The following is a 27,979-nucleotide window of genomic DNA, read 5'->3' as shown; positions in this document are numbered from 1 at the left end:
AGTTTTTTCATGTTTTTCATTTTGGCAAGGGGACCGACCCGAGCGCTAAGATATTAAAGGCGCCGAAAATATGAAATTTTGAAATATTTCAAAGAGAGTTTGAACTTGAAAAAAAGGTTGACGGGTTGAGCCTGAAATTAAATTAATCAGACAACGAAAAAATCGAAAACAGTTTTAATATGTGGCTGCAGATGACAGCAAAAACATATTAGAAACTGGTACATTTCGAATTCCCTTTTTAAAATCAATCGACCCCATCATTTAGCAACTAAAATTTAGATTTGAGGCACTTTTTAATGTTTATGGGGATTTTAATTAATAAGCAGGCTTTAACACTAAATCCAAATTGGACAGTGAACTTGAAAAGCATACAATGGATTTGACAACGATTTTTAAAGATTTTTGTCACATTAGCATTAGCAGATCGTTTATTTAGCAAACCTTAAATCAATTTTACAATTTTGCAAATTTAGAAATAACAAACTATTATAAAATTAAAGTTTAAAATTCTTAATTGTAGCATTTATTTTTAAAATATGTATTCCGGATGTTATTGTTAAATTCAGACAATATGCGAATAAAATGGCAACGACTCAGCATTTAAAAAGTCAAAGAAGTCAAAAATATTTGACTTTATTAAAAAAAAAAACATGGGCGTGGAAAAATTTTCAAATTAAGTTCCGATAGGATAACATTCCAAGAGTATTGTCACCCAAATTGGTTCCTCTAACTCTAATAGTCTCGGAGATAAAAGTGTTCAAAAATCTTTGCCACCGGAGCAACTTTTCGTCGCAACGGCGCTGTGCATGTGGCCTGTTTACCAACACTAGTTTTTTCTGTTGCTTGTTAATTAGTGTGCCGATTTAAAATATTTAATAAAACCAGTTACTTTAAAAATTAGTAAAAGGGTTTATTGTGTTCATTGACATCTACATATATAACAGGGAGAAGGAGGCATCTCCTACCCTAGAAAGTATATACAGTGGGGAGCAAAAATTAGTTCAAGTTCACAAACTTTGTCATTCGGCAACTTCATTAACAAAACTCTAAAAGCAACAAGCAAAAAATGATTTTTTCCATATTTATTATATTGTTTGAAAAAAATATAAGTAAAACGCAAACATAAAATAGTTATTTTCAAGGAATGGAAAATAAAAAACCAAAACAACTCGCATGAACTCACTTTTGCACTTTTCGTGAAAACTGAAGATATTAAATAATTTGTACTATTTCGACATAGAAAAAAGGTTTTGTTGACTTAATTTATAAACTTTGATACATTCTCTACCACACTCTCAAATATCTGTTTTGGAATTCGATTCCACTTCACTTGTACACGTCTCTAAAGAACGTCCTTGGCGGATGGGGCTAAATCATACTAAGCAAGTCGTTGTTCAACGTTTGACCAACGATTTTCAATCGGATCGGGCTCGGGACATTGTGCTGACTATTCTATCAATCTAAAAAAATTTTTTCCAAGCCATTTTTTAACAGTCTTGGCTGTGCATACCATGTTGTGTACCTATTTGAAAAGGTAAAAATTTCTTGACTAATGAAGTCCAAAAAATTTTTTTTGGGTCTTCGTCAGCAATATTACTTTCAATCCCACTGAAAATGGGTAAATTCAGACTCATCAGTCCAGACAATACTTATTTTTGCTCCCCACTGTATATTGTTAATCAGTATTAACAGCCGAGTCGATATAGCCATGCCCGTCTGGCAAATGCGTCGCGTCGCGTACAACCAAATAAACAAAAATCAAAACTTTTGAATTTTCGACTGCTGCTGATGCTTCGCTTATGATCAGTAGTCAATTTGCTTGACTGTGGCTTTGACTGCGACTTTCGTTATTTTAAGAAGCATAAGCATAAGTAAAAGGAAAAGATATCATATTTATGGCAGGTTTTTTAACACTACACAAAACAAACCAAATATTTTTTATTTATTTATTTATGCACGACTAAAAGCAGACGGCAAAGAAAAAATTACTAAGTATAAAAATAAAGTTCAGAACTAAAATTAAACTTAATGTTAAATATACAGGCCTGTTCCGAACTCCGAACGTTTTGCTATTTGCTGTTCCCAATTCCGACCGAAATGGACTTGTTTCTACTTTTCGAACTCGGTTTCAAAAACGTTTCAATAGCAGTGAGTCATCGACCGTATCATCTGCTTTAGCCATTGAAGAAGTAGAAATTGCTAAAATAATATAAATTGCTAATTTTATTCTGCAAAATGCCGGCAATTATGGTTATTGGTTGCTTGCATTTTTGACTTTATTTTTTTTTGTCACCAGCTGATTGCCTGGCTGGTGCATATCGACATGAACCAGAGATGTCATGAATTCAAATATAAAAACATTCAATTTTAATCCACGGTCGTTATGACACCGGGCGTTATGACACGCCCAAAAATAAAGGCTTGTAATTCCTAGTAGACCTGCGGGTGACCGAAAAGGTGAGGCGGCCCAGAAGAGAACTAGAATCGATCTCGCCAATATCACTAGGCAACAGCCTAAAAATTAAACGAACGCGGTGATGCCTTTCTTTCTAATTTTTTTTATAGGTGCGCCCACTTTTGTCACCATTACTTGTGAATGATAAAACCGATTTTTAAAGGCTTTACTTTTTTTAAAAGCTAATATTTCTGTATTTCATTCATACACAGTCTTAGATTTAAACCAATAGTTATAGAGCTATCAATTTTTGAATTAAGAAAATGATGATTTTTTGCTTATGTTAAGTGGTCTAATTTCAACCAAATCTATCAGTTTAGTTAACATAACTCAAAAGACAAAATAGGTTTTTCATACCAAAGGCTGCTTCTGAATCGATCCCTCCTATGGCAGCTATATGGTAATAATATGTGGTCATAATGTGTAAGACAGCAACAAATTGATATTCTGTGAGATTGGTTAATGCAGATATGTAAATAAAATAGAAACGAAAATTTAATTAATTTTTTTGGAGTTTTCCTTGAATGTTAAAGTAAAAAAAGCTGAAAAAAGCTAAGCAAAGAATCATAATTTTCTTATTTAAAAAATTTATAACTCTAAAATTACTGGTTTAAATCTAAGACTGTGCATAAATGAAGTATAGATATATTCATTAGCTTTCAGAAAAGCTTTTGAAAATCGGTTTCGGCATTCTCGAGTAATGATGACAAATGTGGGCGCACCTCTCAAATTATTTCTTAAACGACGCCTTATTAGTGGAGCTATACACGTTCAAATAGTTCTGAAACTTTTTTTCGAGTTTCCTTAAATTTCAAATTCAAAAAATCGTAAAAACTCCAAAAAAAAAAAAAAGAAAAAATTATAATTTTCTTAATTCAAAAATTGATTCTTTTACAACTACTGTAGTGATGTAAATTTAAGTAAAAACATCGATGTCGATGTCCATCGATGTTTTCAAAATGAAACATCGATGTTGGTTGATGCACCGGATCAAAACATCGATGCATCGATGCATGTCCCATGTTTTAAAAACCAACCGTTTTTGTTTTTGAAGTTTATTTATTATTTAATAAAAAAAACAGCAAACTTAAAAATTTATAAACAACATAACAAAAACATATGCTTTTATAGCAGTCTTTCATGTTTAACTTATTTTTAAAATAACAATTATTTTAAAATATAACAAAAAACGTATGCTTTCATAGCAGTCTTATATGTATGTTTCAAAACGTATGCTTTCATAGCACATAATATATAAAAAAAAAATATTCAAAAGAAGTATTTTTTGTCAATACTTTGAAGGAAAAGTATGAGACTAGTCGATCTGGTGATAATCTATTTCGTTTTTGTGTCAGCACATTTGCAGCCGCTGAAAAAACGCGTTCAGAGGGGACTGAAGATCCCACCACCGGCAGAAATTTCAGCGCCACTTGGTGCAAATTGGGATACGTACTTTTCATACCTTCCCAAGCATTTAGGGGATCACTTTCGAATGATGTTAACGGCATTCGCAGATATGCGCTCATTTCTACGTCAATGTCCAGATTCGGGCTATGAGACTGCGCCAGCTGATAATGATCCCAAAATGAATTTGAATTCGTAGATGTGCTGGGTGGCTGATTTTCAACATCGTTTATATTTGGCTTTGTTTGAGATTTGATCTTAATTATTGCATTTGCACATGCCTGAGGGTCCTTAAAATGTAATTTCTTGAATCTTGGATCAAGCATTGTGGCCATTGCCAAAATCGATACCTAAAAAATACATTACAAGACATAATTAACGAAATTAATAATTAATGATATTTGAAATATACCTGCTCTACTGATCCCATACGTTTATCAATTTCGAGAAGCAGGAAGTCCTTTATATCTTTTGCCTCAAATGTGTCGCCATTCAGATTTTGCAATTTGTCTTTCAGGATACTGACGATTGGAATGACCATGCTGGCCGTGTAATATTTTTCGCCACTTATAATTTTCGTTGCTTCCTCGAGGGGGCGCAGCATCCTAACTATGTTGTTCAGCAAGACCAATTCCAATTTCAATTGTCAGTTCGTTTCGTATATTGAATAGGACCTCGTTAACATACGTTTTCAACTCCAAAAAACGTTCAATCATATAAAAAGTGCTATTCCACCTAGTTGCAACATCCTGTATCAACACTTTGTCTGTAAATTTTCTTAAGTGGTCGCTGGCTACGCAACTTTGCTTAAAAAAAGTAACAATGGATTTCACTTTACTAATGCAACCATTTACGGACTCCCTTTGCATGGCAGATCGTGCAATTAGATTTAGAGTGTGCGCAAAGCATGGCAGGTGTTTTTTACGACCGAAACCTATCTCAACGGCTTTAACAATATTTGCCGCATTGTCTGTGACAATGGCAGTAACTTGTTGCTTTTCGATGCGCCAATCTGAGCAGCAACTTTCCAACATTTCGTTAAGGTAACTTGCAGTGTGACGCTCGCTTAGCTCCAAAACGCCAATTGTTACTGAATTTATTTTGTTCTTAAGCTGAAAATGAGCTGTGATTCCCAGGAAGCTGCGCATTGACATTTGATCACTCCATACATCCATTGTCAAAGTTACCGTAATTCCATCGAGCCGTGTTCTCCATATCTCTTCCATTGCCGTATACTTCTCCTCGACCCATCTTGTTATTTTGTACCTCGAGGGTATTTCGTACCGTGGTGCAATTGTGTTCATTAAATATGTAAACCCAGGTTTCTCAACCAATGAAAATGGCTGCACATCTTTTGTTATCATATATATGATCGCTTCATTAATTTTTTTTGGACTTTTGACCTTCTGCTCCGAAATCCGTTACGTTTTGAAAGCTTTCAAATAGCGAAGGTTGTCGTGGCGCCATGCTGCTACACGATGGTGCTTCCTCGGATGTATGTTTATCAACTACATCGACGTTTTGTTGCCTTATCTTGTGGACATTGCGCAGGTGGTCCTTCATATTTATTGTATTCCCCGCAGTCCTAATCGTTTTGCCACAAATATTGCATTTCGAGCTATTTGCATCAATTTTGCTGAAATGTTTCCAGCAATTTCTCGTTTTTCTTTTTATTTTGAAATAAATGCTTTTGTAGTAACAATCAAAACAAACCCGAAGGCCTTTTACCCAATTTGAATAAATTTACTTACTTTGGCATTGCAAACACAGCTTATGGCGGCAAAATTAGCGGCAAGTCACTTGGCAAGATTCGACGAACGCTCAATTTATTGTGAAATTCAACGGCCGATGTTTTTGCAAAACATCGATGCATCGCTTAACATCGATATCAACAAAAACATCGGAAACGATGTTTTTTTACATCACTAAACTACTGTTTGAAATTTAAAACTGTTTATATATTCATAGGTTTATTCATACTCATATTCATGAGTTTTTTGACAAATCGACTATGACACTCTCGAAAAAAGTATGACAAGTGTATGCGCACCTCTAAGAACAGCTAAGAAAAAAAGCTAGATTCTAAAAATTTTCTTAAAAAAAACTTTCTCATAGAAACAAAAATAAAATCTTTTTTGTCATGTGGGGCCCCAAATGTATAAAAAAAAAGTGGGTTTGGTTCGGTTCGGAAAAAAAGTTCAAATTTGTTACCTAGTGTTGCCAATACAAAATACTGTAAGTTAGTCAATTTTTATACCCTGAGCCCTTGAAAATGGGAAAACGAGGTTATAATGTGGCGGTATGTATGAAACATACAGAAGGGGGGTGGCAGACTCCCCAAAGTATATGTATTCTTGATCAGGATCAACAGCAGAGTCGATTGAGCCATGTCCGTCTGTTTGAACGCGTCGATTTCAGAGACTTTAAGAGCTAGAGACTTCAAACTTGGTATGTAGGTTTTTTTTTTTTTTTTACCACTATATCATATAACTCAAATAGGAGCGATACGCCGAAAATTAAGTTTTAGTATGAAAAAGTTTTTTGTTTATTAAGATATCAGAACCAAACTAGTAGAATATGCATCTAGGCTAGTATTATACATCTTGACCAAATTTGATTAAAATCGGTTAGCTACAGCATATAGATGCCATAGGAACGATACATCGAAAATTAAGTTTAAGTATGGAAAAATTTTTTTGTTTGTTGAGATATCAGACCCAAATTGATAGAGTATGCATCTGGGCTGGTATTATACACTGCCGCTCAACTGAATAGGCTCACGACTTTTATCAAATTAAATTGTCCAGATCTTTTGAACCAATTGGTCTATTTTGACAAAATAATTTTTATTTGATAGAGAATGTTGTTGTATTACATGTACAAGTTTCCGGTTTCTACCACAGGTACAAATATTAAAATCATTTAACTGAATAGGTTCACGAAATTTGAGTTGACTTTGTGATCGACAGAGATAACTTGGAGACACCAATTCTTTTGTGTTTATTAATTTAGAGTTTTCTCAGCTACATTAAAGTAAAATGAGTCGTGGAACTCAATTAACTAACGTTGAAAAAGGACAAGTAAAAGAATGTGTCGGTTTTGAACTAAATCACCGTAAAATCGCTATTACAAAATAGGCCCAAGCCGAAATAGTTATTAGTTACCTAAGAAATACCTCGAACAATGGCAATTACATAAAAGGAGGTTTTCAATTCATCAGTAGAAGAATACTTATTATTAGATTTGCATCAATTTTATCACGTTTGGTTTCCCAAATCAAAGAAAAATGCCGTGTTTATGCCAGTGAGGCGACTGAAAAACGCATTATTCGAAGTGCCGAATTTTGGGAGAGATCGAAAAACAAAAAAAAACCACACCTCAATGATGTGCTTAAAGCCCCACGCACCCGTTTTGCTCGAAAGCCTTTGACATGGAGAGAGGTATAGCACAATGTCGGGTTTTTCGATCATAAATCATTTTATCTGGATGGTCCTGACGAGTTTAAATAATACTTTCAAGACGTTCGAAAAGAATAATGTGTTTTAAGTCACCACCACATTTGTAAATGTGGTAAAATTGTGTCGGGAGGCATAGTGTAGTATGAAAGTTGTAAACTGCAGTTTATTTATTCAGAAATTAACGAAAATGTATATACAAGAGCTTTTTCCAACTTTCCGAATTATTTGACCGGCTTTCATGGACATTTCAGCTTGATAACGCCCTCACTTAGTCTGCAAGGGGGATTAAACAGTTGACTGAATACCGAAATGTGAGATTGCCTGAGTTATAATCATACTCCCCGGTCCTATACATCATGGTGACAGACAATTTGAAGATACCGCGACCTTAATTGATGCGCTTAAAAAATCCTGGACCGCGATTTCGCTTCCAGTTATTGAAAAATATTTTAGATTCTTGCCAGGTCGTACTTACTAAGTGATACTTAAGGCAGGAGCTCATACTCAATATTAAATTATAGTGAATCAGTTTATATTTAATAAAAATTTACCCAAGCTTTGAATTCATAAATATTTTTTTTTTTTTTAATTTTAATCTCTTGAACCTATTCAGTTGAGACAAAAAGAGCATGCAATTTTAAGTATGCTTTTGTGAAATAAAATAATTTTTATATTAGTACTTGTGGTAGAAACCGGAAGCTTGTACATCTTAATAGCAACTAAATTATCTATCAAATACAAATTATTTAATCAAAATTGACCAATTGGTTCAAAAGATCTGGCCAATTTAAGTTGACGAAAGTCGTGAACCTATTCAGTTGAGCGGCAGTGTACATCCTGACCAAATTTGGTGAAAATCGGTGCACTATATCATATAGCTGCAATAGAGACGCTCAATCGAAAATTAAGTCTTAGTATGAAAAAGTTTTTTGATTTTTGAGATATCTTAATCAATCTGATAGCCAAGTTAAATGCATGTTCTTTGTCCATCCTGGCCGAAGTTCGTTCAAATCGGTCCACTATATCATATAGCTGCCATAGGACCGATCGGTAGAAAATCAAGTTATAGTATGAAAAAGTTTTTTGTTTTTTAAGATAAGACTGATAGAATATGCATGAATTTTGTTTTTGTTCATTCTGACACGATTTGGTTCAAATCGGTTCCATATATCATATAGCTGCCATAGCTGTAGCTGTAGTCGAGCGAAGTGAGCAAGGGGCGAAGCCCCCTTCTTTTATTTTTAGCTTCAAAACTTCTGAGTATTGTTAAAACATTTTAAACTGTAGAGTAAAAGGTTTTATTGTTTGATGTAGCAACCCTTATCGAGTTTGTTCGGGAAGGCTTCACACGCAGAACGAATTTGGCATTCAGAATGGACCATATGGAGAAAATATATTGGGCTTAAATTTTGAGAATATGGCGGCCATTGCTGTGATGAAATAAGGCTGCGAACGTTGTGTTGTTGAAATTTTTGGGTTTTTCTGGCTTTATGAAATTGTGCCGAGTTCCGTGAAATGTCCAATGGTTCCTTCCAAATTGTTTACGTGTCTAAGGTAGTAATGCATCTTTAAAAATCTTTTCAAGGTAGATATGTTAGCTCACCTTTACACTCCGTTCGATGAAAACCAGTCGTGAGCGTCCTGTGGAAGTTACTGCAGCCCAAACCATGCAGGCGCTTACTTTCGCAGAGCAATTCGCTGATCTAAATTGTCGTTTGATTTGTCCTGTAACCATACGCGATCATCTTAAACCGAACCGCTTTCTAAAATAATAGCTGGTCTAAAAACAAAAATTATTACATAAGTTTTGTGGTTTTCTAGTATTACGTAAATATTTTAGACTTTGTTTAAGTCGCATTTAAATCTTCAAAAAAAATTTGATTCTTAAATAAAAAATTTAATTTGTTTAAAATGTCGAGAAAAGTTTATAACAATAAATATATTTAGCTCGGTACCACAAACATGGGTACTAGAGCCTATTAGATTCTTGACAATTATGGTACACTACTTTGAACACCTTTATCTCCGAGACTATAAAAGTTACAGCAACCAAATTTAGTGACAATACTCCGAGGATGTTGACCTATATCAAGTTCATTTTAAAATTTAGCCACACCCACTTCCGCCCACGTAAATGATATAAAGTCTAATAACATGAGCATTCTAAAAGCTATAGCCTTGAGACATGGCACACAGGATGGGGGGAGGTGTCCTGATGTGTGCTGAATTTCATCGAGATCAATTGATAAATATAGAAGATATTTGAAGATATATGATGTATGGGGGACATATAATCACCTGGATCTCAGAGACTATAAGAGCTACCGAAATCAGTGACAATACTGCTATGTTGCGAACGCAGATCAAGTTTGCGTTAGAATTTTGCCACGCCTCCCCAATTTTCCTGTAATCGACAAAAAAACCAAGGTTCGAATCCAAGCCTTGGGTTCAGGGGGTATATAAACCAGTACCGCCGAACCGTACCTTTAACAAAATTTTGGAGGTTTGCTTTCGTTTCTTTGGTTTGGTTGGTTTTCTGATATGCGTCCCACATTAAAAATTTTTTCCAATTGATCTGCGCTCTGGCGTGAATTTCGTTGAATTCTGGCTTTCACTTTTAATCACTTTTGCCGATGTTGATGTTTTTTATGAATACCTTTATGACGCTTTTTACGCTAGCAGTATCATTGTAACGTTTAATGGTCCAAACATTTTGTTTACAGGTAAACAGGTGTTTTTCCAGCGGAATACAAAGCAATAACACTGTTGCATTTCAAGTCCATTTCAATAACTTTTTTCATTGCGACGTATATCGATATCCTTTTGTAAACTCGTAAGCAACTAATCAGACCACTAAGCAAATAACCTATAGAGAAGTCATCCCATACAACTGAAAGTGTCTCAGCTAACACCATGAGATAGCGTCCAGCTGAAAAATTTTCGGTGAACGTGAAATCCGAGTAAAATGATTTTGGCTTTTGATTCAGTTGGGTGACAGAGCTGACAGTAGCTGGCACAGCAAGCGAAACATAAAACGTGAGCGCTATGAAATACCCTTTACCGATAAAACTTCATTGCCTTCAATATTTTACTAAGCAAAACACCTTAAATTTGATAAATTCATAAAGGTAGATGATAAACCAAATGCAATGTGTTCTTTTATTAACTATAAATAATTAATGGTAAATGTCTGTAATACGGTTCTTATCTAAAAATAAAAAATAAAAATAAACCAAATAGGGGGTGATTTAAGATGAATTTAAATGTTTTTATTGGTTTGGGGACTCACTTGGTTTATTTTTAAAAAAATCTTCGAAATTTTCATACAAAATTAAATTTTGCATGGTTGTATTGTGCAATTTGTCACTACTTTGTCCGTTTACCAACACTAATTTTGTAAGCGAATTTGTAAGTACCTAATTTTGACGCGCCCGATTTATAGCCGTTTTCCAACACTAAATATAACGGAATCGTGCAGAAGGCTTTAATTTTGATCAAATGTCGTGCACAGGTTGTGATGTTACTGCGAGCGAGTTTCTTAGACTCAGTGAAAGTGAGTTGTTAGACTTCTTGGGGAGTCACAACGTAATACTCAGTGAAAAGTTAAAGTTTAAAGATGTCACGGATAGGATCCATGAGGTGTTTATGACCATTGGAAGGCTTTTCAACCCTTTCAAATAGTTGGTCATAAATGAATATGTCCATTTAGATGAGGTGAGTTGTTAAGGTGTGGAAGAAAGCGCCGCAGGCAAAAATTAAAGTAAAAGTAGTGTTGGTAAACGGAAAAAGTAGTGACAAATTGCACAATACAACTATGCAAAATTTAATTTTGTATGAAAATTTCAAAGATTTTTTAAAAATAAACCAAGTGAGTCCCCAATCTAATTTTTACTGATAAATTCATCATATATCACCCCCTATTTGTGGTTGTTATTATTATTATTTTTTTTTTTTGAGATAAGAACCGTATTATAGACAAATACCTAATTAATAAACGTTAAAATTCCTTTATTAAAAATTTTACTTGTACAGGGTATTAGAGCTTTCATACAAAATTTATAGGGAAGCAACTAATAAACAGAGCGATGTTGTCAATTCTCTCAGCAGTCCATTTATATGCACACACTTATTGTAGGACTCACGCATACATAGAGATGAGCCTGCTCGCCCGACTACATCTGTCTCTGTCTGGCTACATAAGGAAATGTATGTGCAAAGAGGGCGAGAAATGAATATTCTCATTTTGTATGACTTTTTAAAGCGCGCTGCTCGCGCTCTAACAGAGCACTATGGTGATTAATTTTTTAGAAATTAGCTAGGGGGCTCCGCCCACTGCTCTCTTGAAGCGTTGAAAAAAAGAAGCACTTCTAATAATTTTCTTGAATAAACTTCTTTAACGCAAAAATAAATTACTGTACTTTTTCAATAATTTAGACAATAGTGAATTCGGACACTCAATTTTTATCTATAAAATATTCTGTAACCCGAGCACCACACTAACTCGCGGATTCTAAAATCCGATCACATTAACGTGTTTGTATGTAGGAAAAGTATATAATTTTTAATTTTTTAATTTATATATTTTTATTTTACATTTATATATTAAATTGAATATTGAATATTTTGAGGCATGAAATGGCTCTCGTCACTAGAGTTTTAACTCGTAAATGTGTTGTTTTGTTAATTATAAATAATTAAAATTTAACTTGTACAGGGTATTAGAGCTTTCATACAAAATTCAAAGGGAAGCAACTAACAAACCAAGCGATGTTGCCAATTCTCTTAGCAGCCCATACATATGCACACAGTTATTGTAAGACCCACGCATACATAGAGATGAGCCTGCTCGCCCGACTACATCTGTCTCTGTCTGGCTACATAAGGACATGTATGTGCAAAGAGGTCGAGAAATGAATATTCTCATTTTGTATGACTTTTTAAAGCGCGCTGCTCTCTCTCTAACAGAGCACTATGGAGATTTTGAGCAGTTTTATGAAATTTATTAATTATTCGCAAACTGCGCAAGATATTCTGATACTGTTTTTGAGTATTATTATTATTTTTGTGGAAATAACAAAGCACTTTGGTTTTCTGCTGTTTTTTGGCACATTTTTTTATTTATTTAAATAATTTAAAAATTTATTTTATTTTTAGTTTTTACACAGCTAGGATGTTAAATACAAAAATATTACACTTTAACACTTGGAGCAGAATTGAAGAAGAACCATATCACTACATTAACCACTAACATTAATGCAGAAAATGTAAACACAATTTTATCTTACATACGGGCCTGTTCCGAATTCCGAATAAGAGTGGAATTGCCGCAAATCGAGTTGTTTGCTGTTCAAATTTTCGCAAATCGACAAGAATTTTCGTTTTCAAAACGTGTGCTGTTGAGCGAGCGATATCAAATAAATCATTAAAATAATTCCCTAAATCAACAAACTGAAAACTTAAATAACCTTGAACATTTGTAGAATCGTTTAACAGTTTTAAGTTGAAGTATATTTTAAAAGAATTTTGTTGTAAACATCTATAAAATATTGAATACGAAAAAATCGAGTGGCAATGACTAAACCGAGCTATTTTGAATTCCACTTTACTTTTTGCGATCGATACTAACTCTCGCAATCGAAAGCTGATAGAGTTACTTCAATTGATAAATAAAATTCGAACAACGAAATTTTAGTCTAATTGAGCTTCCATGTGCTATATTTAACACGAAATATTTTAAATTAATTTTCAAAAATAGTTTTAAATAATTCTAAGGGGAAAATTTAAAATTGAATGTTTTTATTTTTGAACTCATGACAACTCTGGTTCTTGTCGATATCAACAAACACATGCACAAGAAAACCAATCAGCTGGTTACAAATGAAATGCAAAAAAAAAATGTAATGCAAAATGCAAGCAATTAATAACCATAATTGCCGGCATTTTGCAGAATTAAATTAGCAATTTTTACTTCTGCATTGGCTAAAACACCTGATACGGTCGATGACTTACTGAAACATTTTCGAAACCTAGTTCGAAAAGTAAAAACAAGTCCATTTCGATCGGAATTGGTAACAGCAAATAGTAAAACGTTCGTTTTTGTTTCGTTTTTACTTTTTGAAAACATTCGGAACAGGCCTGTAATGTTATATTTTAAATGTATTTTATTCAATAAAATAAATCTTATAATCAGTTTTTTGTTATGTGCCAGTTATATAAAATAGTTATATAGTTAGGTATATATTTTTTTTCCAGCGATTTTCAAATTCGTTTACACCCCCTCTGTAGTGTTCTTCTGCAGTTATCACTTCATCATTTGTTGAAAAACGGGTTCCACGTAGGAACTTTTTGAGGTGTGGTAACAAATGGAAGTCAGAGGGTGACAGATGTGATGAATATGGTGGATGTGCGAACAATTCAAAACGTAAGTCACGCAATTTTCCCATCGCCACCACCTTGGTTGCATCGAAGCCGAAACAACGGCTTCAGTACACTCTGAAGTTTGTTGTCGCAGTGCTGGATCATAGTTGTAGAACCAAGTTTCATCCAACAAAATCAGTTTTATTCTTCTGGAAAAGATTCAAATGCTGTCTTCATTGACACTCGTACGACATCGTTTGAACTCTAACGTCCATATATGAACAGTCGGAAACAAAGGAGCAGAGTTCTTAAATACTTTTACCAACTTGGTATGAATCCTGCTTGCAGATAAACTATTCAAAACAAAAAATTTTATCACTGCACGAATTTCGGACTTCTCCATGGTTGACATAATACCTAAAACATGTGCTCTTAAAAAGCTTTTTGACAGATCGACTTGAAAGCTCCGGCATATTTACCGTAAGAATGGTGGTTCAAATGACATACAGCATTTAGTTCTAAAATTGCTAGAAACATGTCGCTTTCAAAACTTTTCAAGTGACCTGGTATAACTTATGTATCATTGTACAGTCCAAACTGCACGAGATACAAGTTTGAAATTTTGGGACAACAAAGTTATGACAATTTCATCGGGAGATAATGCGGCGTGCAGGAGATGGTGTCGTAGACTCACGCGCACGGGGTCGCGAGCTTGAATACAGACCGAGCAGGATTTTATTATTAAATTTTTTTTATTAACATTGTTTTAAATTTTACGATATTTTACAATTTGTTAAAAATCGGGTTACTATATCATATAGCTGCAATAGGAACAATCGGGTTCAGATTCACTTTTAGTACGGTAAAAGTTTTTAAGTTATCACTGCGGACGGCAGTTCGCGCTAGTGACGAAAGCAGTATGAAAGGTGCGAAAGGCGACTAGCAAAATATACAGCTAATATGAAAAAAATTTAATACGACTGTCGGATCATGTTTGAAATGTTTGTTTTACGACTCATTGAAAAAACCGCTAGTTTAGCGGAAAAACGCTCAATCCCGCTAAACCCTCGCCGTTTCCAAATCATAGAGGCTACAGATATGTCCTATATATCGCTGGAATAGTATTTTTAAGGGCTTTAAGGCATACCTTCAAACCTTTTTTCTAAAGTACTCAGGAAACATTTACTGGGGAAATAAGGCTTTTTAGCCTACATTTAGGCGATTTCTGACAAAACGGCTTTGGCGATTTTTATTTATTTTCAATATGTTGTAATACGTAATTTAGCGTTTTTTAGTAAATGATACATAAATTTTGGCTGAGGGGTTTGGAAGACGTTACGTTTACCCTATTTCCTCGCTGAAATTCACCTGTTATGTTATGTACAGAATTTTGGTATTTTTGTTATCGATATACGAATTTAATCGACCCTGCGCTGTTTTTATGTCCTGTTAAACCAAGTCAGCTGTTTCTAACAAAACAAAGTGAAGTGCATATATATAAAGTGAATATAGCCAAATAAATTGAAAGAAAGTGTTAAATTATTTATGAATTTGCAGTAAGTACATTAATAAATATACTTATTTATATTGAATGTTATTTAATAAATATAGTTAACGTGTATTGTTGCAACTAAATCTTGCAAAGTTGGCTACCGCCTTTCTGGAGCAAAAGAACAACAGGAATCGCCGACACTGGGTCAATCCATATCTGCATGAGAGAAAGGACAAGGGATGATTTGTGAATAATAATCATAATAATGTCATTTATTTTAATTTGAGAACTTGATCTAAAATCCAAAAAAAATTTACAGAAACTTTCAAATGAGCTATTCCTGCCTTCGGAAAGCTTTTCGACATTTTGGAGGCCACCTGCGCTACCCGCCTTTAACTGCTTTGCAGCCGCAATCTTTGAATGATGGCGGTTCATCCTTCAACGCTGCCCAGGCATTTTTGCAGTCCACCACTTTTAATATAAATATGCAACTTTGTATATGTAATACTTATATAAATATATTAAACTGAACTTACCATTTTTGCAAAGCTCTTCACTAATTGACAACCACGCCGCGTTAACTGCGTTGCAGTCAGAGTGCGTTTTGTCGGACAGATCCCTAATCTCCCTCTTCAGGATAAGAATTGCAACCTATTTCCAATAAGTCATTGCGCAGAGTTGATTTAACAGTGGCATGTTAAAGTTAACACAACGTAATGGCGATACGTAGCTTTACGTGGCGAGAAGAGTGAACCAAATTACCGTTTGTTTTGTATGGAGTTTTTAATTTCGCGGTCGTTTCGCTCTAAGTGTAATACCCTGTACATCTAAATTTTTTAATAAAGGAATTTTATCGTTTACTTATAATTAATACTTATAATTAATAAAAGAACACATTGCATTTGGTTTATCATCTACCTTTATGAATTTATTAAAATTAAGGTGTTTTGCTTAGTAAAATATTGAAGGCAATAAAGTTTTATCGGTAAAGGGTATTTCATAGCGCGCACGTTTTATGTTTCGCTTGCTGTGCCAGCTACTGTCAGCTCTGTCACCCAACTGAATCAAAAGCCAAAATCATTTTACTCGGATTTTACGTTCACCGAAAATTTTTCCGCTGGACGCTATCTCATGGTGTTAGCTGAGACACTTTCAGTTGTATGGGATGACTTCTCTATAGGTTGTATTCCGCTGGAAAAACACCTGTTTACCTGTAAACAAAATGTTTGGACCATTAAACGTTACAATGATACTGCTAGCGTAAAAAGCGTCATAAAGGTATTCATAAAAAACAGCAACATCGGCAAAAGTGATTAAAAATGAAAGCCAGAATTCAACGAAATCCACGCCAGAGCGCAGTTCAATTGGAAAAAATTTTTAATGTGGGACGCATATTAAAAAACCAACCGAACCACAAAAACGGTTAGTATATTATTTATCAAAAATCGAACCAAAGAAGTTGTGTTCCGTGGACTATTACTTTTGTGGTGCACGCAATTAAAGATGACAAGTTTTTTGTTAAGGTCTATAGTCTATAATGTAATTATGCATTTTTGATCCTTACAAATAATTCACATTTAAAAAATGTCATTTTGTTTGTAGAAAATTCATAGGCGGGAAGTAACAAAGTCACAATTTTTTTTTTCCAAAAATCTTGTTTAATATAGGTAATACTTGTACAACATTTCAAGTGCATAGCTTCACTTTTAGAGTTTTTGCCAATATGTCGCATTTTTTGCCTAGAGCCGAGAGGGGAGGTTGGTGGTCGAATTTCCAAAGAAAATGTTTTTGATTTTATTTTTGTCTAGCTCTTTCTAGCTTTATATTCAGAGTTTATGCCGCCTAAATCGAAAAATCGCCCATAGTGCATTGTCAAAAAACTCATGAATATATACAAAAGTATGAATAAATGAACAATTTTAAATTTCAAACAGTAGTTATAACACTTCGTTCAATAATGTGTGTGACTAATTAATTAAAACACATTTTTTTTTGCCAAAATTCGTTTTTATTCAACAACATAGTCCCCTTTTAGGGAAATACAATTATTCCAACGCTTTTCGATACCGCCTTTGTAAAACGATTTTTCTTTGCCTTCAAAATAGGCGTTAGTTTCGGCAATTACTTCATCATTTGAGCGAAATCTCTTACCACGGAGCATCTTTTTGAGGTCTGCGAAAAGCCAGTAGTCGCTGGGGGCCAAATCTGGAGAATACGGTGGATGGGGAAGCAATTTGAAGCCCAATTCGTTCAATTTTGCCGTCGTTTTCATTGATTTGTGACACGGTGCATTGTCTTGGTGGAACAACATATGAGGCCGTTTCTTTGCGATTTCGTCTTTCAAACGCTCCAATAACGCTATATAATAGTCGCTGTTGATGGTCTGCCCCTTCTGGAGATAGTCGATGAATATTATTCCATGAGCATCCCAAAATACAGACGCCATAACCTTGCCAGCCAACTGCTGCGTCTTTGGTCGCTTTGGGCGGCTTTCACCGGCTGCATGCCACTCAGCAGACTGCCGATTTGACTCTGGAGTGAAATGGTGGATCCATGTTTCATCCATTGTGATGTACCGACGCAAAAACTCCGACTTATTGCGCGTAAACATGTCCAAACAGCTCTTTGATTCATCGATTCGTTGTTGTTTTTGCTCCGGTGTGAGCAAACGCCGCACCCATTTGGAAAACACCTTTTTCATACACAAATGTTCGTGTATTATGGTGTGTACACTGCCTGCTGATATCTTTAGAATGTCAGCAATCTCCCTCACTTTCACTTTACGGTCGGACATAATGATTTACAGTGTTTTTTCAACGTTTTCCAGAATAACAGCGTCATTTGGCCTTCCTGTAGATGGAATGTCACCGGTGTCTGTACGACCACGTTTGAATTCGGCATACCAATAACAAATGATTCTTTTTGATGGAGCAGAGTCCGAATATTGTTTTTCAAGCCATTCCTGGCATTGAACAGTATTTTTTTTCATTAAAAAACAATGATAAATGAGCACATGGAATTGCTTTGAATTCATTTTATTTTTAACTCAAAAGTAGCGTCACTTAAAGCACTGTAACTTGTAAACAAATGGTCGGATTAACATATGATTTTGACAGTAAGCCTAAAAAGGTTGCCACTATCGAAAAAAAATATTGATTTAGTACTAGTGCCGCCATCTATGTGTTAGTCACACACATTATTGAAGGAAGTGTTAAAAGAATCAATTTTTGAATTAAGAAAATTATGATATTTTTTTGGGATTTCCTACGATTTTTTGTATTTGAAATTAAAGGAAACTCGAAAAAAAATTGCTGAACTATTTGAACGTGTATTTGCATAGCTGAAAGCGATTGTAAAAGTAATAAATGCATGCAGAGAAATCTTCAAAGGTTACAAATCCAAAAGATTTTTGAAATCAGGTAAGAATTGTGGGCGTGACAGCCTCTCAAAGTTGACCTTTATTTCAGTGCGCGCACAAATGTGCAAACTTTCATAAAAATGCAAACTTTAAAACTGGTTTGTTGTCAAGTTATACAACCGATCTTTTTGTTTTTGCTTTCATATGAAAAGTACATTAATTTCTAATTAAATGCCGTAGAATTTTGTTTCTTCACTTGTTGACTATCCCAGCGATGTTTAAAAAAAGCACTAAGATTGGACTATTTTTTTGACTTTGACGGAATAGAACTAAAATTGAACTCATTTGGACTCCATCCCACTACTACAGGAGTCTTTAATAATCAATTCTCTAACGAAATAACCCGGTCATTCATGTATCTGGGTGCGCCTAAGCACACTCTTATTCCAAAAACTGAAGCAACCTCGCAATTAACTAGTGTGAGAAGAAGAGCGCAGTGCAATTACATACGTTTTCGCTATCATATCAGATTTTCAAATTTTTTTAATTTTTTTTTTTTTTGTAACAAGCGTAATATTTATATTTTTAATATGCTTTTTAAAGGTTGAAAAAGATTAAAATTAATATTTCGGACAAAAAAAAGATTTATTTTTTAAATTTTACATGTAAAATATGCACTGAAAATTTTTACAGCTTTGACCGAAAATCCTGAATCAAAATTTTAAGCAGTACAAGCACTTATTTTAAAGAAGTTTTTTATCAAATGCTTTTTTAATTATTGAAATAGCTTAATTGGATCAAAAGATATGATTTTTGTACAGCAAAATCAAAGATTGTCACACTGTGCGTCGTTTAAGAAATAATTTCTTAAAATATATTGAGAATCGGCGCTATAACAACATTAAATAGCCAGGGATTTTTTGGTGATTTTGATGACTTGCAGGCGGAGTGATTTTAAGTATAAAAAATGCTTTTGTTTCTTGAGATATATCAACCAAAGTCACAGAATATAAGCTTGTAGTTGTCTTACTTACTTAAAATAAAACAAGGGGGCTCCGCCCCTGCTCGCTTGGATCGCGGTAAGGTGCGGCTACAGTCGAGCACGCTCGACAGTATGTTGCCCTGAGCCCAGGTACGCTTTTATAAAAGTTGATTTTCGACCATTTGTTTCTATGGCAGCTATATGATATATGGAACCGATTTGAACCAAACTGACTCAGAATGTACAAAACCAAAATTAATGAATATTTTATCAGTTTGGTTAAGATGTCTTGAAAAACAAAAACCTTTTTCATACTAAAACTTGATTTTCTACCGATCGGTCCTATGAATCTATATGGTATAGTCAACCGATTTGAACAAACTTCTGAAATGTGGACAAGACCAAGTAAAATGCATATTCTATCAGTTTGATTAAGATATCTCAAAAAATAAAAAAATTTTTCATACTAAGACTTAATTTTCGATTGAGCGTCGCTATTTCAGCTAAATAATAAGTGGACCGATTTTAACCAAATTTGTATGTATGGTTGCAGGATGTATAATACCAACCCAGATGCATATTCTATCAGTTTGGTTAAGATATCTCAAAAAACAAAAAATTTTTTTCATACTAAAACTTCATTTTCGGCGTATCGTTCCTATGTAAGTTATATGATATAGTGGTCCGATCCAAAAAAAAAAAAACCTACATACCAAGTTTGAAGTCTCTAGCTCTTATGGTCTCTGAAATCGACGCCTTCAAACAAACGGACAGACAGACGGATATGGCTCAATTGACTCGGCTGTTGATCCTGATCAAGAATATATATACTTTGGGGGTCTGCCACCCCCCTTCTGCCTGTTACATACATTCTGCCAAACACATTATACCCTTTTTTGACCAATGAGATCAGGGTATAAAAACAACACAACTTTAATATGCGTTGCAGAAAGGTACAACTAGTTTAATTCATTTAAAAAACAAAACCAAACTGCCTGGCAACACTGGCTAATTATGCAACGCAAAAAAAGATGTTCTGGCAATACTATTTTTTTGCCGCTCAAAAGCTGCCTGCTACATAGGTTTGCTGATATGACATTTTATTGCTGCTGTCATCTTTGTTCTCTAAGTAATATGTATATATACACTTATTTGTTGGTATCTTAAGAAAACGAGTTTTTACAGATATGTGTAATATATATGAATTCGCGGAATTTTATTGACTATAACATATTGAACTTTGATAGAGATATCAGATGTCAATTTTCCAAAATGTAAGCGGAAAAACCGTATTTTACCTGTAAAACTTAACCTGAGTAATTTAGAAAAAATAGATTAAAGGCACGACTAAAAGACTTCAATCACACCCTTTCAACGATATATAGAACATATCTGTAGCTTCTATGGTTTGGAAACTGTTGAGGCTTTTAGCAGGATTTACCGTTTTCCCTCTAAACTAGCGGCTTTTTCAAAAACTCGTAGAAAAAACATTTCTAGATTTTCGAAAAGGAATAAATCCCCATCATTACAGCTAAGGTTATTTAGCGCTTTGATGAACAGACAGACAAACAAACAAACAAACAAACTGACTTATCATTTCATTTTGAGAAGTCCACTAAAAATCTCAAATATGATTATCTTTTGAGCTAGTTGTCGGATTTGGGTGATGAAGGCATCAATCGACGCGAACAAAAGGACCCATCGGCCCCATTAGCTGCAATCATTAATTTTTTTCCCTTCCCACTTACACCCCCTTATCTTATGACCCACGTGAGCTAGAAAAAGTTTTAGTATGCCATTTTGTATGTTTGGACTAAACCTTTCGATTTGTATATAACTCGATCGGACAGTCATTAAAAATTTTCTAAATTAGCTGTAGCAATATAGCAATATTAGTCGCCTTTCGCACTCTTCGTGCTGCTCTCGTTAATACTATATATTTGTGTAGGATTTGTTAATCTGTGGTTTTGTCTGTATCAGTTTATCTATGTATGTGTGCTTGTCGGTGACCCTACGCGGTGCGCACGTCGGCCGGTTTGGCTTCAGGTGGGATTTGCAAGTGGCTTCGGTCCGCGTGTTAAAAGCCTTCGCTTGGAATCGTTGAGCAACTTGAATGTAGTACATCAACGTCCAAAGAAATAATAAAAAAAAGTGAGATGGAGGTACTGATTGCACTGGGCCAATTACACTAGGCAACAAAAATTCGTTATTTTTATATTATTTCCATCTTTACCAAAGTCACATGTCCGATACATATGGGGACCCAGAAGAAAAAAACAGCTTTAAAACTTTTTTTGTTAGACTTTTTGATTAAACCATTACATTTGAAATTTTTTTTCAATGTTTTATATTAATAGATGCAATTAATATTTCGTTAAATTGAGTACCGGTTATCTTGTTCAGGACACGACTATCGCGCTCTTACTTACTGTTGTATTTCCCCTTTTTTGACTATACTTTTTAGTAAATAAAAAAAATATATTATTATCACAGGCTTCATACCGGTACATGACACGATGGCATCGTCCTACAACAAATTCGATATTTAGTTCCCATTTTAAGGATTCCAACCGCAACGAACAGTTTGATGTTCATCATCTTGTAGCCAAAGGCGCCTTTGGAGTAGTGTTTAAAGTCTGCGAAAGGTTAAAGTCCGGCGATATAAACAACGTTAGTTACGCTTTGAAGGTGATCAAAAAATCAAAGGTAATGACTACACTCAATTAAATTATATCGTAACTCTGGATCATACTATATATTTACTTTGTTCTAGATTATTGCGGAGAACAGCTTACAGCAAATTAAAGACGAGGTGGACATTCAAAAGCTTTGTAGTCATCATCCCTTCATAGTTAAACAAATCGATACTTGGCAGAATCGTCGCAATCTTCATATTTGTAGGTATTTATATGTATGTGAACTAGAACTAGCCTTTTCTATATAAACGTTGTACTTTAATGAGGAAATATTTACCATGTTTTTACAGTACCTAAGGTTGCTTTAAATGAAAGCGAACTAGCTTAAACGAATTAGCTTTATAAACACTTTTTTGATGCGCTTTGACGCTAAAAGTGATTTAGCGAAACTTGCGTTTTAAACCCGTTTTAAGCCCCTTTAAATGAACGTATAAACGCTTGATAATGTACTGCAAAACTATGTGTTTCCCATATACAACTACTAAGCACCATGGAAAGCGCTACGATATGTCAAATATTTAATGCATACACAATTATAACAAAATTAAGTCACAACTATATTTAATTAAACATGGTAATTGGCAAGCGCGCCCATGTTATGGCATTAATAAAATACTTTTATACCCTATTAAGAAGTCATCCCAAACAAGTGTCTCAGCTAACACCATGAGATTGCGTCCACCCGGAAATTTTTCGGTGGACGTCATGTCTGGGGGAAATTATTATACCAGTTACCTAAATAATAAGTAAAAGGGTATATTGTGTTCGTTGGAATGTATGTAACAGGTAGAAGGAGGCATCTCCGACCCGATAAAGTATATATATTCTTGATCAGCATCAACAGCCGAGTCGATATAGCCATGTCCGTCCGACCGTCTGTGTGAGCGCCTAGATGTCAGAGACCATAAGAGATAGAGATACAAAATTTGACACACAGATTTTTATAAACCCCACGCAGGTCAAGTTTGTTTTAAATTTTTGCCACGCCCCCTTCCGCCCCGTATATTGCGAAAAACCATTCATCCGTCTGTATAAGCACAAGGATCTCAAAGACTATAAGAGATAGTATGAAAATGTTTTCAAAGTAATACACGTAATTTCTTTAAAGTACTTTGATATATAATAACAATTTTCAATCCGGTTAAGTTTAAAAATAAAAAAATATACTTTACTTAAAATACGGACAAGGCGATCATATGAGTTAGAGAATAAATCTAGACTAATCATAAAGTGTGTTGGCGACGTTTAGCAAACCTCGGCTGTTGGATCTTGGAGACGGAATCTGCTCTTAAGTAAACAGAGATTTTAGACATCGCTCCCTCGAGATGACGAACGTTTGGGGTGCTAAGCAACAGCTTGGAAGTTATTTTCACTGGGCCGCTATTCTTATAGATATCTTATTAAGTGGGTTTGTGTAGTGGATATGTTACTATATATTGAAATAAATAACGTGTATCCTAAGGTCGGGATCTCTACTATATCCTCTCAAACTTGTTTTGCTGCGATCCAGCTGGCTAACAGAGCTTGTTGCTGGCAGAGCAAGCGAAACATAAAACTTGCGCGCTATGAAATACCCTTTACCGATAAAACTTTATTGCCTTCAATATTTTAAAAAGCAAAACACCTAAATTTTGATAAATTCATAAAGGTAGATGATAAAACAAATGCAACGTGTTCTTTTATTAATTATAAATAATTAATATACGCTAAAATTTCCTTTATTAAAAATTTAACTTGTACAGGGTATTAGAGCTTTCATACAAAATTTTACTGGAAGCAACTAAAAAACAAAGCGATGTTGTCAATTCTCTCAGCAGCCCATACATATGCACACACTTATTGTAAGATTTACGCATACATAAATTAAGAAATCTTTTTGGTTCTCTTTCACTGCGAACGGCAGTTCGCGCTAGTGACGACAGTAGCACGAAGTGTGCGAAAGGCGACTAGAAATATGTACAGCTAATTTGGAAAATTTGCTACGACTGTCCGATCAGATCGATTTATATATCGATCGAAAGGTTTAGTCCTAACTTACAAAATGGCGTACAAAAACTTTTGCTAACTCACCTGGTTCAAGAGATAAAGGGATGTAAGTGGGAGGGGAACAATTAAAATGATTGCAGCTAATGGGGCCGTTGGGGCCTTTTGGTAAAATTATAAAATTTGGTAAAATTATAAATAAATTTGAAATTATAAATAAATTTGAAATTATTAGTGGACTCCTCAAAATCAAATAAATAGTCAGTTTGCTTGTCCGTTTGCATCAAAGCGCTAAAATACCTTAAATGTAATGATAGGGATTTATTTCTTTTCGAAAATCTATAAATGTTTGTTCTACGACTTTTCGAAAGAAACGCTAGTTTAGCGGGAAAACGCTAAATCCCGCTCAAATTGAACAACAGTTTCCAAACCATAGAAGCTACAGATATGTGTTATATATCAGTGGAAAGGTGTGTTTGAGGGCTTTTGGGAGTACCTTTCAACTTTTTTTCTGAAGTACTCAGGTAACATTTTACAGGTTAAATAATGTTTATAGCGTACATTTTGGCGATTTCTGACAAAACGTCTCTTTATAAAATTTGAGTATGGTGTAGTACGTAAAATTTTGCGTTTTTTGGTATATGACCCATAAATTTTGGCTGATGGGCTTGGCAGATATTACCTGTTTACTAAATAAACACATTTTTCTATCGGTCGAAATTCACGTTTTAGTACGAAAAACTTTTTGGTTTTATGAGATATCTGAACCAAACTGATACAATATGCATTTAACTTGGTTTTATATATCCTGACCAAAGTTAGTTCAAATCGGACCACCATTTTACGGTCCGACTGTAGCAACGCGAGCGAAGCTAGCATTGGGCGCAGCCCCTAGTTTTTGTTTTATAATTTAAGAAAAAATGTTTTTAAATATAAAAGAAATTCAACAAATAAATTTACATATTTCACTATATGCCTGCATTAATGATATAGTTACAGTGTCAAATGCCATTGAAAAAATTTCTGATGTCCCACAAAAAGAACCTCTACACGAGGCAAAAGTCTAGTGACGAAAGCAATTTATTGATTTTTATGACTTCCTTGTAGAGCGGCATGACCTTTAGACCTTTTCTGAGATATCCTAACCAAGCTCACAGAATTAGAATTTGTAATTGTCCTTCACATTATGACCAAAGTTGGTTCAAATCGGTCAACTATATCATATAGTCGCCATAGGAACGATCAGTTGGAAATCCATCTTTAGTACGAAAAGCTGTGTTGTTTCTTAAGATATATCAACCAATCGCGCAGGTTATATATCTGGTAATGTGTTATTTATTCCTACCAAATTTGGTTCAAATCGGATCCCTATTCAATATAGGTGCTAAAGGAACGATCGGTGGAAAATCCACCTTTAGTATGAAAAATTTTTTTTTTCTAATATATTTTAACCAAACTCACAAATTGTGTATCGGTCTAAAATCAAAATCGGTCTAAAATCAAGTTTTAGTATGGAAAACTTTTTTGTTTTTGAAAATATCTTAACTAAACTGATAGAATATGCATATAAGTTGGTCTTATGCATCCTTACCGAAGTTGGTTAAAATCGGTTCACTATATCATATAGCTGCCATAGGACCGATCGGTACAAAATCAAGTTTTAGAATAAAAAACTTTTTTATTTTTGGAGATATCTCAACCAATCTCGTAAATTGACTATTTTTAATTGCCCAGTACATCTTTACCAAATTTGTTTGAAATCGGAGCACTATATCATATTGCTGCCATAGGAACGATCGTACGAACGGTCGATAAGCTAGAATTAATACTAAAAACTTTTTTACTTATTAAGTTATTTGTACCATTCTTACAAATTAAGAATCTCGTATTGTCTTACAACCTGTCCAAATTTGGTTGGAATGGGACCACTATAACACATAGCTGCCATAGGACCGATCAGTCGAAAATCAGCCTTTTCGAAAAACTTGTTTCATTGTTTATATGCTAATAACTTAGCCGAATTTCCATAGATTTTAACAATGGGTAATTAATATAGCTATATATATAGAAACAAATTCAATAGTCCAAATAACCATCTTAAATGCATATTCGGTCATATCAAATATATATTTAAAAACAAAAAGTTTTTCATACCTTAACTTGATTTTCGACTGATCGTTCCTATGGCGACTATATGATATATTCGACCGATTTGAACCAACTTTGGTCATAATGTGTAGACCATAACAAATTGAAATTCTGTCAGCTTGGTTAAGATATGAAAAACATGCATAGATATAAAATTTTATTATATCGCTGTTTCTCCATAGATTTGAATGAATCATATCTTAAACGACGCTCAAATAATGCAGCTTTCAAAAAAAAAAATTTAAACCAAAGTTCATAATTTGTGTTTTCCTTGAATTATAAAGTAAAAAAAGCAAAAAAAAAAGGGCTTAAGAATAAAAAATTAATAGCTAATAAACTACTGGGTAAATCTTAGAATGTGTACGGATGAATTACAGATATATTCATTAGCTTTTAGGAAAAGTAAAGCTTTTGTTTGTTTTTGCCATTCTCGAGTAATGATGACAAAAGTGGGCGTGCCTCTAAAAACCGACAAGAACAAAAAGCCAAATTTTAAAAAATTCTAAAAAAAAAACTCTGCCTTAGAAAAAAAAATGTTTTTCGTCGTTTGGGGCCCCACATCTATCCAAAAAACTGGGTTTGGTTCAATTCAGAAGAAAAAAGTCCAAATTTGTTGCCTGGTGTAAATATCCACTTAACCTACTCTCTGCCGGCGTCGTTGTTTATGCGCCGCTGCTATCGTCTTGGGCTGCCATTAGTCGTTGTTACCGCTGCTGTTGTTGGAGCTGCGTTCCTTAACAGTTGGGTTTGGTTGGGTGTCGTCTTGCATCCGTTGGTCCCGTTGTTGTTATTCTTTGGCTGCTTATATTATTATTCTATTAGGCGTCCATGTTGTTGTTTTGACCAGGTTGCCTATGTACTCGTATTGTTGTCTTGGTGTTGTTTATGTTTAGCTCGTTGATCATTTGAAGCGAGAGTACTTCAATGTCAGTTTCTATTGCTGAGAAAATAAAAAAGTTTACGGCATTAGACTCCACCCATGTAATTGTATGTATAATATTTGTTAATTCTTCTTTTACCAACTGTATTTTGTATGTAAGAATATTTGTTTTTTGGTTAATAATTTCTTCTGAGCTTAAAGTTACTTTTAGGATTGCGTTAGTTATATTTGTCAATTGATTGATTTTTTCATTTACTATACGGTTTATAACAACTTGTTTGTTATTATTCTCTAGTTGATCATTTATTTTATTAATTATGACTTCATGATCATGGTGGTCCGGGGTAGCTGCCAACCATTTCCACGCTGTGCCTAAGGCTTCAATTGCTCCTTTGTTTTTAGTTGAGGGTTTGAGTCTTTTTAAGTAATATTGACTTGCGACAGCTCAAAGGAGAGGTATGTTTACAATGGATGAGATAGGTTGAATGATTGTAGTGAGTTTTTCTATGATTAATAATTAATTGCATTTTTTTTTTGCAAATCAAAAATGTGGATTCTTTAAAAGTTGTCCTGTTTTCTGGGGCTATTATTTCGTTTTGTCTGTTAATGTCGGTAATGTCCTCTACTTGTCTTTGGGTATATCTTATTTTATAAGATGAAAAATGGTTTGGGTAAAATTCTTGAATTCGTCCCATGAGTGGAGTGCGCAAACCGTTAACCAACCTCGGGTCGAGCCTTTCTTTAAAAATTTGAATTAATTCGTTTT

At 34.3% G+C, this 27,979-nt stretch overlaps 3 protein-coding genes across 5 annotated transcripts in view; 1 reads left to right on the top strand and 2 right to left on the bottom strand.

Moving 5' to 3' along the window:
- Positions 1 to 27,979, top strand: part of LOC117781296 (serine/threonine-protein kinase S6KL) — an 85,535-nt gene that overhangs the window by 6,269 nt on the left and 51,287 nt on the right. For all 3 annotated transcript variants that reach the window (XM_034618057.1, XM_034618050.1, XM_034618060.1), the window contains exons 2-3: positions 22,000 to 22,212; positions 22,280 to 22,403. In XM_034618057.1, the coding sequence (XP_034473948.1) occupies positions 22,000 to 22,212; positions 22,280 to 22,403 (337 nt within the window). The remainder of the gene's footprint in view (positions 1 to 21,999; positions 22,213 to 22,279; positions 22,404 to 27,979) is intronic.
- On the bottom strand, positions 3,671 to 4,628 carry LOC117781321 (zinc finger BED domain-containing protein 1-like). Its single transcript, XM_034618067.1, has 2 exons — positions 4,272 to 4,628; positions 3,671 to 4,209 (listed from the first exon to the last, which is right to left on the bottom strand). The coding sequence occupies exons 1-2, from the start codon at positions 4,461 to 4,463 to the stop codon at positions 3,694 to 3,696; spliced, it is 708 nt and encodes a 235-aa protein (XP_034473958.1). The 5' UTR covers positions 4,464 to 4,628; the 3' UTR covers positions 3,671 to 3,693.
- LOC117781342 (histone-lysine N-methyltransferase SETMAR-like) lies at positions 17,107 to 17,951 on the bottom strand. The gene is made up of 2 exons (XM_034618089.1): positions 17,499 to 17,951; positions 17,107 to 17,151 (listed from the first exon to the last, which is right to left on the bottom strand). The coding sequence occupies exons 1-2, from the start codon at positions 17,865 to 17,867 to the stop codon at positions 17,134 to 17,136; spliced, it is 387 nt and encodes a 128-aa protein (XP_034473980.1). The 5' UTR covers positions 17,868 to 17,951; the 3' UTR covers positions 17,107 to 17,133.

The sequence above is a fragment of the Drosophila innubila genome, chromosome X, assembly GCF_004354385.1.
Source record: "Drosophila innubila isolate TH190305 chromosome X, UK_Dinn_1.0, whole genome shotgun sequence".
NCBI lineage: Eukaryota > Metazoa > Arthropoda > Insecta > Diptera > Drosophilidae > Drosophila > Drosophila innubila.
This window is presented reverse-complemented; position numbering and strand designations above follow the sequence as displayed.

Excerpts from the sequence above, each read along its gene's own strand:
- LOC117781321 (XM_034618067.1), bottom strand. The coding sequence starts at position 4,463 with ATGCTGCGCCCCCTCGAGGAAGCAACGAAAATTATAAGTGGCGAAAAA. Across the intron at positions 4,210-4,271 it reads GTATGGGATCAGTAGAGCAG|GTATCGATTTTGGCAATGGC; the intron begins GTATATTTCAAA and ends TGTATTTTTTAG.
- LOC117781342 (XM_034618089.1), bottom strand. The coding sequence starts at position 17,867 with ATGAAAAAGGTGTTTTCCAAATGGGTGCGGCGTTTGCTCACACCGGAG.